The 15,603-nt window shown below is 39.2% G+C and overlaps 3 protein-coding genes across 4 annotated transcripts in view; 2 read left to right on the forward strand and 1 right to left on the reverse strand.

Annotated features, from left to right (window-relative positions):
- The first annotated feature begins 85 nt into the window (after positions 1 to 85).
- On the forward strand, positions 86 to 9,350 carry LRRC39 (leucine rich repeat containing 39). 2 transcript variants are annotated; one of them, XM_027892350.1, is made up of 9 exons: positions 86 to 131; positions 2,046 to 2,204; positions 3,096 to 3,201; positions 4,565 to 4,721; positions 5,234 to 5,370; positions 6,884 to 7,029; positions 7,389 to 7,541; positions 8,122 to 8,261; positions 9,279 to 9,350. In XM_027892350.1, the coding sequence occupies exons 2-9, from the start codon at positions 2,080 to 2,082 to the stop codon at positions 9,332 to 9,334; spliced, it is 1,020 nt and encodes a 339-aa protein (XP_027748151.1). In that variant the 5' UTR covers positions 86 to 131; positions 2,046 to 2,079; the 3' UTR covers positions 9,335 to 9,350. The 2 variants fall into 2 exon arrangements, with proteins under 2 accessions (XP_027748151.1, XP_027748152.1); XM_027892351.1 differs by lacking the exon at positions 86 to 131 and adding an exon at positions 1,632 to 1,726.
- Positions 9,351 to 9,408: 58 nt separating this feature from the next.
- TRMT13 (tRNA methyltransferase 13 homolog) lies at positions 9,409 to 14,948 on the reverse strand. The gene is made up of 11 exons (XM_027892352.1): positions 14,826 to 14,948; positions 14,454 to 14,500; positions 14,299 to 14,365; positions 13,399 to 13,461; positions 13,201 to 13,270; positions 12,670 to 12,776; positions 12,332 to 12,499; positions 11,986 to 12,058; positions 11,442 to 11,516; positions 10,132 to 10,546; positions 9,409 to 9,809 (listed from the first exon to the last, which is right to left on the reverse strand). The coding sequence occupies exons 1-11, from the start codon at positions 14,943 to 14,945 to the stop codon at positions 9,572 to 9,574; spliced, it is 1,443 nt and encodes a 480-aa protein (XP_027748153.1). The 5' UTR covers positions 14,946 to 14,948; the 3' UTR covers positions 9,409 to 9,571.
- A 27-nt stretch (positions 14,949 to 14,975) lies between these two features.
- The window catches only part of SASS6 (SAS-6 centriolar assembly protein), a 13,930-nt gene continuing 13,302 nt past the window's right edge, over positions 14,976 to 15,603 (forward strand). The window contains exon 1 of the mRNA XM_027892354.1: positions 14,976 to 15,075. Within this exon, the coding sequence (XP_027748155.1) occupies positions 15,008 to 15,075 (68 nt within the window). The 5' untranslated portion in view covers positions 14,976 to 15,007. The remainder of the gene's footprint in view (positions 15,076 to 15,603) is intronic.

Raw genomic sequence — 15,603 nt, forward strand, 5'->3', positions numbered from 1 at the left:
AACTAGACTGACATTGGAGTGTGAGAGTTCTAAATGGTTTTGGTAATACAGACAAGATTTGTAATATATCTCTGCTCTTGTCCAGAAAGCAATGAGTCACAGAAAATCCTTGAAAACACCAAATAATTGAGGTAAGTTGTTGTTAAATTCTTTCTGATGCCTGGGGGTGATGTTGTAAGGAGATCTGGTTACTTGGGAGTAAATTTGCAGTTGTTTTAGACCTGCGGTTGGGAATTCACTCCTGAAGTGTTGGCTGTGATGGCATGATTATTGTGGGGTTTATTTTCTTGACAAATAATAAGATCTAAGAACAAGAAGCTTTTGATGGTAGTCCTGTTATATAATAAAATCATTCTGAAAATAAAGTCATATATATTTAGTCCCTTTCATATTTCATGGTTCTGAAGCAGCACTTATTGAATAATACGCTTTCCACAGCAAAAGGGAGTTGCCCAGAGTAAGCTTTACTAAAAACAAGTATTGTTTTGACTGTGAAGTACGATACTGGGTAAGTAGTAAATATTAACAAATATCCCTTTTCTGCACAGTTTATATAAAAGGATTTCTAGTTTTCCACCTAAAAGGGCTTGTAGTTAAAAAAAAAAAATCTCTAAACAAGAAGTTATAAATTAGTTCAATCACTTGATCTCAGTAGAAATTTAATCCTGAAAAAATCAGGCAATTTAAATTGTAACCACTAACTGGAGCAAAAGACCTCATGCATATATAGCATTACTGTTGCATACTGGGATGAGGACTGGGAAGGGTAATTACTCTGAGGACTGAGAGAGAAGTTAGTCCTTCAAACTAGCAAATGTGCTCACAATTATGTGGGGGAGGGAAAGAGGATACAGTCCTCTCTTCACAGGAAAAAATTCAATGCTTTTGGAACCCACATGCCAGACTGCACTGTGCCACACTGTGGTTGCCATTTGTGTCACTTGTCAAATCCTGACATTTTTCCTTAACAGAGAACAATTAAGAATCCTAAATATTAATGTATTGGACCAGATTCTTATTTACTCAAGCATTATAATTTGATTTGTATGTTGTTTTTACAACAGGAAGCAATCTTGATATTTTACATTTTATTTGTCTACACATTTTTAATTAAATTATTTCAGTATAATCATGCTTTACAAATAAGTATGTTAACAAAAGACATAGTAAGCAAATAAAATGATTGACAGTTTGAACACAAAAATGTTTACTAAGCAGTTGTAGCTTGTCCAGGTCACACAAAATTATAATGGAATAAATATAGTAGAAAAGATTGGTTCTAAAAGACAAACCCTTTCCCCAAGTGACTACAGTAATGGCAATAAGAATGAGTTTTAGAGTGATGCACTGATTAAGATGACTGAGTATCCTACTTTGCTGCTTTTCAGAAAACTATGTCTTAATTATCTCCCTAAGAGATAGATGACTTCAAAACTTTCAACTGAATTTAATTTTAAATGTGGATCCTGACACTCAGCAGGGCTACAGGAAGATTCAAACAAATCAGAAAAATTTAAAAGCCTTTTCTTAAAGCTGACACATTACTAACTATAAAATGCATTATAATGAGTTAAATTATGAAGAAAATTAATGCAAATAAAGTCTACTAATTTATTTCCAGGAACAGTTCAGTTTTTGTAAAGTGCAAAACTCCTTAAGTTACAAGTGCTTTTATCAGGTAGCTGCCAGGATGCAGCTATCAGAATTTAACTGCCTTAAATTGCAGGCAACACTTAGTTTCTTCCTGGGATGGGAATGAATGCTCAAATCTGCATTAATAATGACGGTGAGAACTCAGCCTACCATTGGAAGGAGCCGAGAGAAGCTGAATAAGAATACAGACACTGCAAGAATACCGTTTCTTACTACAAGAAAATTTCGCTAGGTGCTATTATTTTTGTAAAGAGAAAGCAGATGGTAAAATACTGTTTATTCTATACATTAACTGCATGTAGTAACACAGTGGAGTGGGTATTGCAGGGCTTTAGTTCTGACATCACTGTCCCCATGTGGTGACTGGTCCATGGGCTGATGCGTTCTCTCAGATTCCTGCGGCTGCGTCTGAACATGTGAAGGACCATGGCTGAAACTGCAGTTTGCCTTGGCACGTTCACTGCTGTGAAGACACTCTGGGAAGTGAGAATACACAAGATAAATGAAGAATTACAGAAAGAAAAGGAATTCAGGCAGAGGTCTGCGGGAAGGTAGGTAAATTTAGATCTTTAAGTATGTGAAAAACTGGACTATGTGTTGCATTTCAGAAGACTGTAATTAATCTTTTCAAACTCATCCAGAGTCTAATTCTTTTCCTGTTACTCCAGCAGAATTCCCAGTGGTTAGAATCTAGCAATATGGTCTGGTCAAACCAAGAACTCTGTCTGTGATAAAAATATTAATATATAGACTAAATCCCCTGAAGTCAGATACTAAAATAACTGTGTGGATACTCTAACCCCTGGAGATTTGTTACGTTTTCTTCTCCCCAGAGGCATTAATGGGGTCACTTAGTTTTCTGTCTGGAGAGCAATTTAAATTTAAAAAATTTAGCATTCTGTCTTTAGACCTCTTCCTGATTCAGCACATGTCCGAAATGGAATAACAAATTCAAAAGCTACTAATGGAAAATACAAGCAGAAAGAAAGAGAATTAGCCTAATTGTCATAGTTCTTGTTGAAGTCCTCTTTGGAAATCAAGCTAAAAGAATCTCTTGTGATTGACCTTGTTTTGTTGAACTTACATTCGGTGTAATGGCAGGCTTTCCTTTTAGGAGACTGCCTCAAAATTAAAGCTTTGGAACTTAGTTCCACATGACTTTATATTCTGTTGCCCTGCTGCAACATGTTGAAAGTGAATTAAGTTATGTCCTCCTTCTGAATGTAAATTTGAAGAACTGTCAAGTAGAATTCCTATATATAGAATTACCTCAACTGAACATTAATTGCTTGTCTTCCCTCAAATTGATAGTATATTTAGCATCCAGGTATAATTAACATTTGACATCCAAAAAGGCTATTGTCTTTTTCCAGAAAATAGATAGGATAGTAATTATGGTCTGTATTCACTGTTTGCACAACTGACAGGTCTTTCCCTTGTAGGCTACTGCTTGTCTGGGAGGAGAGAGCTGCTTTGGCAAAGCTCAAAGAAAGAGTTATCAATGAAGGTGGGAGAGCAATTTTAAGGATAGAGGAAGAAGAATGGAAGGTAGGTAGTGTTGCATGTTGTTGGGTTGAATGACTGATGCATTAGAAAACTACTATTTACAACTTTACACTTATGGAGTTGTACCATTTTTGTTAAGTACTCACTGTGTGCTTTGCTAATAGTGAAGTGGGACATGTTGTGAGTGTAAAAGCAAGTTGGTTTTTTTTTTATCATGAATATTAAGCATTACTCTTAGGAAAAAATATAGCCTAAAAGGCTTTTCTGCATCTGAAATTATTTGCATTCCAAATTACAAGTTTCATTTGTAATGTTCCTCATTTAACATTAACACACCAGAACTACTGAAGTGTATCAAAGTGAAAACCATCTGTTGTTTAGGTGCCTGAAAATATTCTTTACCACTAATTATTTTCTAAGAGTGAAAATAAGCCAGTACATTCCCAGAACACTATTATTGTTGTTTCTCGTGCATGGGGGGTAAGCCACTAACTGCTTATAATGGCAGAGTGGAAGCTCACAGACCTCTGAGCCACAGAGAGATGCAGATAGCAGTTCCTGTGAAGTGGTGAGAATTAGACCGTGCTGAGGCAGTGAGAGAGCCAGACCAGCAATAGCCTGGTGGTCCATAGGCCAGTGTTCCTTGTTTGGGACTCCTTGCATACATTGTAGTTCTTCTGTCCCTCAGCTCTTTTACTCTCAGCTGCTCACTGTTTTTCTTAATAGACTATGAAACAGAATTTAAATCTCCCTCTGTGTGCAGAAATCTATTTAGAGCAGTTTCATCTTCAGTTATATTGGCTTTGTTTAAAGAAAAATAAAGAAACCAACCAACCAAAGCCAGGCTCAGACTTGTCAAGCAATGACAGTAGTGCGGGTGTGTAAATACTGGGAGCAAAAAGGGGGCAGGCTAAATCTGTGATCACAATGACAGCCCACAGTGGTGTTCATTTTGGGATCATGGAATATCTTGAGTTGGAAGGGGCCACAAGGATCATAGATTCCAGCTCCTGGCCCTGCACAGGACAGCCCAAGAATCCCACCATGTGTTGTCTGAACTCTCCTTGAACTCTGTCAGGCTTGGTGCTGTAACCACTTCCCTGGAGAGCCTGTTCCAGTGCCCAACCACCCTCTTGAAGGAAGAACCTTTTCCTAATGTATTGATATAAACCCTTATAAAATATAGACCTTTTCCTAATATATATGATATTGAAATTGTATCAGTTATGCTTCCTACTTTTAGCATGTTTTAGAAATCAATTTCAAGGATTCATTTTGTAACCTGCATATTACAGTATAGCTTAAGAAGAATGAAAGACTGTGTTTCAAATCAGATTTCTACCTCAGCCTGTATTCTTCTTGTATACTAAGCTGAATTTCTTCTGGTTCATATTTCTTCTCTTAGACACTACCTTCATGCTTATTGAAACTAGCCCATCTCCAGGAATGGCAGCTCCATAGAACTAGTCTGCAGAAAATCCCTCAATTTATTGGAAGATTTCAGAGTCTTGTTGTTCTGGATCTATCCCGGAACTCAATTGAAAGTGTACCTAAAGAAATTGGTGAGCTGTGCTTTCTTTTAAGCTGCTTTTCCAAGAAAATTGGACAAATGTGCCATTTTTGTGCCCTTTGCCTAAGAATCCTGTTGGTTAGTTAGAAAACAGATGATTTAAATCTGAGACTGAGATAGAGATCTCTAAACCACAGATTACTTACAAATTTAAAAAATGACTGGATGGAAGAGACGTATCTTTATGAAAGCTTCCCATGGAAAAAAAAAGTCTGCAAGCACCGCAGGGACTAGACATCAGAATGCAGCTAGAAAAGTGATATTGAAAAGCAGGCTTCATGTTCTGAGTCCACAGCATGAGTAGCCTATTCATAATATTTTATTTTGGGGGTTTTAGAATGCAGCTGTGTACTAAAGAGTCCTGAAGTCCTACCATTTGCATTTCAGTGATTTTTTTTTTTTAAATTTGTGAGAACAACAGTTACAGGATAAGACAAAACAACTAATATTGTACTTCAAATAGAATGAACGAGAGCATTCCTTATGTCTCATTTGTGCTCTCAGGCCAGCTGACCAGCCTCCAGGAGCTGCTTCTCAGCTACAACAGAATCAAGTCGGTTCCGAAGGAAATAAGTAACTGTGTCAGTCTGGAAAGATTAGAACTGGCTGTCAACAGGAGTATCTGTGACCTTCCTCCTCAGGTTTGGACAGACTGTTTTCTTTTGGTTTATTGCATAATTTTTTGAAATTATCCAAACCCAATTATCATTAAAGGTTGCACTTCATGTTTTCAGATTTGTTTTGATGCTCTGATTTCACAACTAATCCACAGAAACGCTGATGTGAACAGCATTTCTATGACTAGTCAAACTGAAGCCTCATGAGAAAGGCATACCCGAGTAGCTGAAGGAGCCAGTCTTTATTTTGTCCAGATAAATGGCTTGGCAGTGCATATAGGGCAGTGATACACTTCATGTCAGTCTGCTTAGGCTGAATGTCTTCACTGATTTACCCCACTGAGAATCTGATGCCTTAGCAGAGAGAAGTTCTCTTTTATGGTTGAGAGCAGAAATTCATGCCATATGCCAGGACACAGCTGTAAGCATCTTGACCAGAACAACTAGCTCTGAAAACAGTTTGTGTGATTTACACAACTGCCTATGTGTGGAGTTGAACAATTGTTGTTCTCAAATATTGAAAGCAATTATGAGGGAATAAAAGCCACTGCTCACCTGCTACTGAGCTTTAATTTGAACTGACCTACATGTGAGAGAAACCTGCATCTCTAACTATTAGTCTCTTAGATAAAGATGAAAGGTATGTAACCATACACACTTGTTTTAATTTAGTTAAAAACACATTAGGGGCAATGGTTGACAGCAATCAGTGCCTTGCAAAATTGAGTGAATCCAGATAGTGATACCCAACATCAGATCTTCAAATGGAAATAGGCACTATCAACCAAAATCCAGGATTTACAAAATCTACATGGATACAGGTTACATGGTGTAATGTAAAGTGATGGCTTTTAAGTTAACAGCTCATAGCAAATTCATAGTTCTGTCCTGTCGAGACCATGGTGATGTGATTGCTGTGAAACTTTGGTTGTATGTACTTGAGTGGCATTCAGTGTTTAGACAGCTGGAGCAGATCTGCTATAAATTATCTTTGTATCCCTTGAACATTGTAACAGCGCCTGAAGGCAGGATTCACCAAAGGACTCAGGTGCTACAATACTGAATGACACTATATTGCATTTTTAGAATGTTAGTAGACTTCACAGCATGGAACGTGTGAAGGTCCACTCTAAAATACAGTCCATGCAATTTGATGCATGAAAATCTAAATATCTGACTAATGAAAAATGTCATATTGCAAAGAGTATGACATATTAAGGACAGTGCTGTCTTTAAAATTCTCTTTCTCCATGAGGCTTATTGCACACATGCATTGTAGTCATGACTTTCAGCCTCTCAGCACTTCAGGCACTTGCTACTGCTGAGGTAAAGTTCTTCTGCCCGACCAGTTTCAAACCTACCTACCTTCCAGGTGAGAACTGTAACTGTTAGATAATACCAGAGCTCATGTAGCTCAGAAACCATTCTGTGTTAACTAGCTCCAAAAAGTGTTGTGATGTTTGTTAACATTGTTAGAGCACTGCTGTAATGCTGCAACAGCTACACAGACTTGCATTAAATCTTTGCTTCTTTTCAGCTCAGTGATTTAAAGAAGCTTTCACACATAGATTTGTGCATGAATCAGTTTACTACCATCCCTTCAGCTCTTCTCAACATGCCACATCTAGAATGGTTAGATATGGGGGGAAATAAACTCCAGGAGCTTCCTGATACAATTGACAGGTAAATAAAACTTAAAGCTCATCTTAGTCTCAATTCCATTGCATTGAGATTCTAACTATTAAATGCTACTTCAGAAGATAATTTTTATGTTAACTTCACTGCAAACTCAAGATTTTGTCAGCCCTGAAGTGATGTTTTGGCTGAGCTGGAATAATCAGTTCAATTAACAATATAAGGTTAAATATTTATTGCCAATGACATTTTCAAACAGAGATTAGGTGATTATCTTGGATAGGGGTTTCCTTAGAGACTTGTTGCATTATAAGAGTCCTTTATGTGGCTGAAAAAGTATTTATACTAATGATTGATGAGATTAATTTTCTAAATCTTGATTGAGTGCACAAATACCTGTTTTTCAGAATGGAAAATCTCCACACTTTATGGCTCCAAAGGAATGAGATAAACTCTTTGCCAGAAACCATTTGTAATCTGAAAAATCTTAGTACTCTTGTTCTTAGCAACAACAAACTTAAGGATATTCCAGCCAGTATGAAGGATATGACAAATCTGAGGTAAGTAAAAGCAACAGAAATATAAATAGAAGTACTAGAAGATAAGTTTTAAAGCCTTCTTTGAGTTGTATAGCATAGAATGATACTAAGGAAGAGGAAAAGAAAAGGCATGATCACAGTGGTACAGATGGACACAATACCATATAAATCAGCATAGTTGCACAGATTCACAGCAGTTGAGGATCTGGTCAAACAACTTTTGTGTAGTGAAACCTATATAAAGAAGTAAACAATCATAGCTACAGTTCCAAATGAAAAAATAGGCCATAATACATTTTCTCATTTCCATAATGTCCTCATGCCCTCCCTATAATTGGTCTTTTATATCACTCTCTAAAGCCAAAAGCTTGGAGAAAAATATGTAACAGGCATAAAAATGGCAAAAAGTAGAACTTTGCCACTGAAAAAGTGTTTTCTTAGCTTACTTAATACTATTGATAGAGGGGTGGGTTTAGTATAATAAAAGGCTTATTTCGTTTTGCTCAAACTACTGATTAAGAAATCTTAACTCAGTTTCAAAAGAATTGTTTTCTCTGGACAAAACTGATTGCAAGAGTAACCTTTTCTGGTAAATTGTCAGATTTGTCAACTTCAGAGACAATCCACTGGAGCTAGAGGTAACACTCCCTCCGTGTGAGGATACAGAAGAGGAGGAGCAACGGGAAATGTTTGGCATTGACTTCATGCACATGTATATCCAGGAGTCCCTCAAGAACACAGGTATGACTCTTTTATTAATTCTGATCTCTGGAATACAGTGAAAAAGGGAAGGACAAACTGGATAAATAAAATCTAGGATATGTACACAAATGAAATATGAATAGTCTTCTTAATAAATGAATAACATTTTCCAAAAAAATCTGTAAACCAATTTTTACTGAGGGCAGGGGGCACTTTTATCAGGAGTTGGCACAGTAGGTCTTCACCTAAACAGCATATATTCTGGTAGGAACAGACAGGAACCATGGAACATTGGAATAAAAGTGCTTGAGTTACCTACAGCTGGGATAAGTAGAAGCTGTCTTTTGTATTTGTAATTTAATCAGTTTACATAGTGTGGGTCTTACAGCACCATTTATCTCAGGAAGCTCAACTTTTCCTATTTTTGGATGTTGTCCAGATGGTACTACCAAAGAAGGAATAAGGAAGAGATGCTTATGTTCCCAACATACATCTTCTAGCAATGAAGTATCAACACCTGATAAACAGATGTTTCTCACAACTTGCTTTCCCTGACACAATCAGTCACCTAAACAAAACAGCCTCACAGTTTATTCCCATTTCAAAAACACTATGACAAAAACTTGCTGTTCGTAGCCTCAAAGGTAACAGTTTAAATGCTGCAGTAGGAAGCCAAAATAAACACTTCTGAACAGATGTACAGGTGGCAGCTGCTTCTTGCAGAGAGCACTTCATTGCAGATATAAAATGTTCTCTCTGATCTTCATTCTGTATTTTGTGAAGGCTTAAAAAATTAATGAAGTTCTCTTGATTTAGAACACTAGGCTAGCTTTTTTCTTATCAATATTTCATGAATGAATAATCAAATTAGCAAAAATACATCAAGAAGACAGTTTATGAGTTAGTTTTCTTCCTTAATAGATTCCCCTAGCAGCACAGGCTGATGAAAGAACCTTGGTCTACTTAAATAATTTAAGAGGAAATACAGAGCTATCCTGAACTTTAAAGTGAAAATAAAGTATGTTATTTCCTGTCTTATTTTCACCTGTCTTTCAGGAAATCTGGAAAGTTGTACTTCTGATCCTCCTGCTATCATAAATCCTAATGAATAGAGAATGTAACTGAGAATGGAAGACAATACCAAGTATACTTCTTCCCAGCAAAGAGGCCTACAACAGGTGTCAAATATTCTTAGAGATTTTATTTTTCCACTGATGGGAACTGGTTTGCATATGTGTAATTCCCAGTGAAACTGGGAAATACAAGACCTTTTCCTGGGTACAGGAAAGACTAAACAGGTTTTTTTGTAAAGACTGAATTAGCTTTTTAAAAAATTCCAGATAAGTTTTTTAGGGTTTTTTTTCACCTAACCAGTCCAAATCTATCTCCTGTCGTGTAGTTGGCTCTGTTATCAAAGATGGACTTGGGACAGCTGTCAACAGGACATTCTCCAGGGACACAGCAGACTCTGTATAATACTGTAGTGCAGCCTTGTATCCTTGTTGTTGTAAATATTCAATCCGTCCGTGATCAATCAGCCGTTTACAGAGGCACCCTATCTCCTTCCGCTCTTCAACAGTAAGTATCCTGGTGTCATAAAAGGGAGAAAAAGAATGAACAACTTCTGTCAGAGGAATAGTTTTGTTAGTTAACATTAGTAGTGAAGCTTAGAGAAACTACTGAAATCACTGTAAGTTCATTTCAGTAAGGCAACCGTGACTGTTGATATATTTTGCAATGTGCATCCATAAAAACTGTATTTTTAAAGTCAAGTATTTCTGTAAGTTTAGTAATTAAAATGTTTCTGCAAAATGAGTCCCTTTGAGGACCCAAAACAATTTAATGTGCCACTATACATAATTTTGCTTTTCTGCTGGAGCCCATTTGCTAGAAAAAAAAAATTACATACCCTTGCCATGTATCAGAGCCACTCTCTGCTGTGCTGAATGTTTGCTCATGTTCTTCTGTGTCATTAGTTTGGTCTTCACTTTCTTCACTTGTAGAGGCTTTGCTTGTGGTTTCTCGCATGCCACAAGTGGCCCAACTACTCATTCTCTGGAAATAATGGAATTCTACTGGTCCCAGTCCTACTGATTTAAAGAACTGTCTGCCTACATAATGTGTCCAGTCACACTTGTGGTGGCAACACAGAGCAATGACAATTCCAGCTACAGGCTTATGGTCTTGTGTGTTGCTGTCACTCTCAGCAGCAGTGTCAGGAGCCACCTCTGTCATAGCAGTCCTACAGCGTTTTGCTGCAGGCTCTTCATTTTCTCCACCACAGCAAGCTGAGTAACTTTCAACCAAGCATCTCAGAGCAAGATCTGGGAATGAACAGATACCCCCCCCCCCAAAAAAAAATATTCATAAACACCTGCCATTATTTATACAGGTTCTATCATGATTGGGAATGTACTTCCCAGAAAGAAAAATAAAATCAGACATCACAAACTAAGCCGAAAAACAATTTTAATGATAACTAAAAATTATATGTATGCTTTGAAAACATGAAAACTCTAAATGCTAAATTAATATTATGAGACCTCTAGAGCTCCTCAGGGCTTATCCTCTGGAATATTTGTTCTACAGAAGTGAATTTGAAATACTTGGGTAATATTGGCATATTGTAGGAGAATCTCCTCCCTGTAAAACATGCAACTATTTGCTCCAGAGGTTTGATATCTAGGACACAATCTATTTAATATGCACATGTACTTCTTAAATGCTTAACTGTGTCATCTTTGTCACAGTGCTTAGAAAGGGGTTATATTTGAGATATCTCTCTACAGTAAGCATATAACATTAGAAAAAGTATTAGTTTAAAATTATCATGACAGAAACACATTCTTATTTGTTTGCATGGGATATATATTCAGACAGCCAACACAAATTTAGGAAGACAAATATTTTAGCACAGAGGCAACTGTGCTAAAAAAAGTACTCCCAACAGAGTACAAATACATGACCCATGCCACCACACAGTGTCCTTTGTTCTAATCTATAGAGCTCAAGAAAGGCTTTACTTCTGCCTAAACTATCCTTACACCTATTATCCTTTTCCACTGGAGTCAATAGGTAATTAGAATATAATTGCTATATTCACCAACAAAGGGTTAGAGGGCAAGAAAAGCTTAAAAGGATAGGCTGGAAGATCAGTCCATTCAGAGTGTAAGATTTAGCATCCTAACTTTCTGCAGTTCACACATCTGTAATTCATACCTGTTGCAGCACCACACAAATGCTTCCCAATTCCTACCACTGGTAGTTTTTTCTTCTCCAAAATAGGTACCTTACCTGGAGGGGGAAAAACAAACAACAAACAAAACCCCCATGCAATCCCCAATAACCCCAGCACCTGTATTATTACAGTTGGGGCGATATTTTTTCTGATGAAAGGTGTTCCCACAAATTCTATAGCATTGATGGTGCATACTTGTACCTTTATCAAAAAATGCAATCATGCAAGGTCTAAAAAATCTTCAAAATGTACTTGTTTTGGTATTTCTCACCTATAATGATGTCCTACAAGTGTACAGAGTAGAAAACTTTAAATCTCCATTTAAAATATGTGTGTATATGTACACATGCCTGTGTGTATATATGTGTATACACACAGCATCAACATATCCAAGCAACCACTGAGAATAATCTTCAAAACCAAGACCATTTAAGCATTCTACATACAAACTGACTTGAACCCCAGTATTCAAAATTTAAGAATAAGCTTCTATTTCAGAGTGACACAAGCCAAGAAGGAACTTACTTAAACATAAGTGCTGAATATCAACTTGAAGCCTCTCAAATATAGAATCTCTTCTTTGATGTTTTCCATCCACCTGTTTAAACAGAACAAGATTATTAAGTAGGGATGGCCACTAATAATTATAACATCGGTCTGGCATTAATGCCAGACGTTTTTCCTGTCAAGTCAACATCTGCGAATTTCCAATATTGAACACCAGGATTTTTTCCTAATAACTTTGCTATTGGTGAAGTATGGAATGTAGAACGCTTGAAATTTAAATTTATTGAATTTAAAAATCGATTACTAACAGCTTCAATGGCAAGAGCTTGAAAATCATACTCTGCTAACGTGACAATCCTCCTACCTTGAATCTTGTGGTTGCTCTTTCCACAAGCAAAAACTGCACATTTTCAACATTCTGTAAGGCAACATCAACCCAATGAGACAGCTTTCCTCGCCCAGCTCCAAACTCAACAAAACATCTTCCTGGACCAAGTAAATGTAGTTTTTCCATGTTACCTAAAATAGAAGCCTACAAACATAAAAAGATTATTTGTGAACTAAGCAAATATATACAGAGTGTACTGTGATGTCTTATCAAAAATGATTACTTAGCATTATACACACAGAGTGGCTCGAATTTACAGCAGCACAATTTCTCTCCAAACCCATCTGCAGCTATTAGTAAATCAGTGAGTGTACCTGTTGCTTCAAGTGTTTGAAAGCAGATTCCCCATTCTTTGGGTCATTTAAGGCTTCTTGTAAAGCCTGGTGGGACAGTATTTCTTCCTTAAGATGAAGTTCCAAGCCTGCATGGAAATGCAAAACTTTTAGGTATCGCTTTCCAGTTTCCAAGAGTTCCAGTTTTCAGGAGTTCCAGGTTTGGAACACACGTTACACTAGTGACATGAACTCAATCTGTAGCACTAGAAAACAGTCTGTATAAAACAGGAGAATAAATCTCTCATCACATGTTTATATTAGAGCTGTATCTGTAGTAATATTTGAGTGGGAAACAAAAACCGAAAGGATTGGTGTTTATCATTCAATCTAGTTTATTTTTCATAGTAACACTGAGCTATTGGAGTCTGCCTGATAATTACTTCATATGTGTTTAATAGCACATATTTTTACAGTCTCATATTTTTACAGGTATCTAACAATGGAAATAACAATGAAATATTTAATCAATTCAATTTAAAACATCTTAATTTTAGTATTAAGTAAGCTCACCATTACTTGCTTTTTTCAACTTGACAATTAAGTTCTGCAGCTCTTCACTGGATAGAGAAGATAAAGCGACCTTTTTAGGGAAAAAAAATGCCACCTATAAATACAAGATCTTTTAAATTTTCTAGTGCTTTACAGTCATATGATAAATTGCAACATGTTATGCAAGGACTGAACTTTAAAACAAATAATTGTACTCACTTGCTTTTCTGGTATTTCCGCCACATCTTTTAAACCTGCATTAATATCTTGAACAAAGTAGACCTTTAAAAAATCAAAAGAAAATAAATCTGATTCTGTTAATTACCAGGAAGCAAATGACTACATTCTTCAGCATTTTTATCATAAGATACGTAGCAATAGGTATCCACTGCAAAGTAAGATTTGCCAAGTAATTTCTCTTCCTATAGTCTGATCCTGAATCCCTGGCACAAATAAGTGTTCTGACACATTTTTACAAGATTGAACATGTTCTCAAGATTTAAGCAGTCAGTGCTTACTAGACTGATTCCAAAGACCACTTCAAGGTTTCCCAGGTAATAGTGAAGGTGCAATACTAATAAGGCAGAAAGACAGGCAATAAAGGAGTCCTCATCTATTTTCTGGGAACAGCTTTTAAACACGTGTTCTGTTCCTTCCCTTAGTACTGGCTGCGAGTGTCTGCCCAGATTTCTGTGACTCACTGCTGGCCTGCAGGAACCAGGCAGTTGGCTGAAAGCACCCAGAGCCTCCCTGATAGCTCTGCTTTCCGAGGACAACCTCTCACCCAGCCTCCAAAATGAGTGGCAATGCGAGAGGCTATTCTTGGGGTATGTTTTTGAAAAAAATTAATTCAGCCTTTTTTTTTTTTTTTTTTTGGTAACTAAGAGAACTGAAAAGTTGTACCAAACCACAGTGTGAAGGGACACAGAACAGGAGGAGATTAGAATGTGAATTCCATTTCAGGAAGTACTTATTCAGCTTCCATGTTGTCCTTAGTGCAGTGCTTGCTAGAAGTGCTGTCCAGCTCACAGCTGCTGTCAGCACAACAAATTCTCTGCAGAGATGTAATGTTTAAGGTCTTAAATCTGAAAGGAAGAGCTGATTTTATGCTGCACTTACGGGCTTTGGCTTCTCTCTTGAATTACATTTTTTTAAATGCTTTTGTAGTTGGTCTTCATATACAGTGCTAAAATCAAAATGGAAAGAAAAGTAAGTAATAGCATTTGTCGTGTGAACTCTGACAAAGAATAGGGAAAGCATTTACATGTACTCACTGTTTTGGATCAAGAGGGCAGGGAATTCTTTTTCTGTCATTTTGTTCCTAGTTAGAAAAGTTTTAGACAACAGTTCAGCATGCATTCAGTGCCCGTTTCAAAAACGCTGTCAGTTTCATAAAACATCTGTTCAGAGGTAGGTGGGTTAACCGGAATGGAGAAACTGAGAGAACGATTTAATAATTAACTGGACCCTAAAATAATAAACATATAACGCAAGGGCAGCGTTGCTGCTGGGCTGCCCCGAGTGCCTTGGCACACGAGGGCTCGGAGGCGCTGCCAGTCCCACCCGTGCTGACGGGCCAGGGCCCCGCGGGATCGCCGGGGCTCCCCGAGCCCGCCCGCCCCCCCGGCCGGAGAAGGGCCCCGCACCTCCTCCTGCCCGTGCTCTCCGCAGAAGCGCTTCCCCGGCGCGGGGACCATCCTGCAGTAGCGCCCCTTCCTCTGCACGAAGTGCCCGCACCGCCCCGGCTGCGGCCCCGGCGCCGCCATCGCCGCTCCCGGCGGCCCCCGCGCCTTCATGTTGCGGCCCCGCCCCGCGGGCTCAGTGCAAGATGGCGGCGGAGCGGATCTTCGACCGGGCTGTGCCCGTGCGGCTGCAGGGCCGGGGCTGCGAGGAGCGGTGAGCCGGGGCGGCGGCGGCGGCCGGGCGGGTGGGCCAAGCCAGGCCAGGTGTCTGCACCGGCTGCGCGGGAGCTGCACCGTGATCTTTAGAGGGGCTGCGAGCGAGAGGCGCTTTTCTCCTCCCCGCCGGCCCTGTGCTCTGAGCGCCGCGCGCAGGAGCGCTCCCCGGTCCCTGCGCTTTGGGACTGCCATGGGGACCCTCCGGGGCACAAGGGAGGGACCGGGTGTACCGAGGCCGGGGACAGCCGGCAGGGCCGAGTGAGTGCTGTGGGTGCCTCGCCAAGGCAGCAGGGCCGGCGGGGTCCGGCAGCGGAGCGACCGCGGGAGGCTCCGCAGAGGGGCGGCTGTGCCCGGGGGCAGGGACGGCCCGGGGCGGCTGCCGGGCCCGCGCTGTGTGTGGCGTCTCCCGGGCGCCGCAGGGTTTGTTTGGTGTCTGCGGGCCCGCGCGGTGAATGTTTGGCGTTGCCCGCGGGCGGTCCCGCCTCTCCCTGCTCCTCCCTTGGCCGCGGCCCCTGGGACAGCGGGA

The sequence above is a fragment of the Empidonax traillii genome, unplaced genomic scaffold (assembly GCF_003031625.1).
Source record: "Empidonax traillii isolate 1590-97213 ecotype Southwest subspecies unplaced genomic scaffold, ASM303162v1 scaffold347:size1123457, whole genome shotgun sequence".
Taxonomy (NCBI): Eukaryota; Metazoa; Chordata; class Aves; order Passeriformes; family Tyrannidae; genus Empidonax; species Empidonax traillii.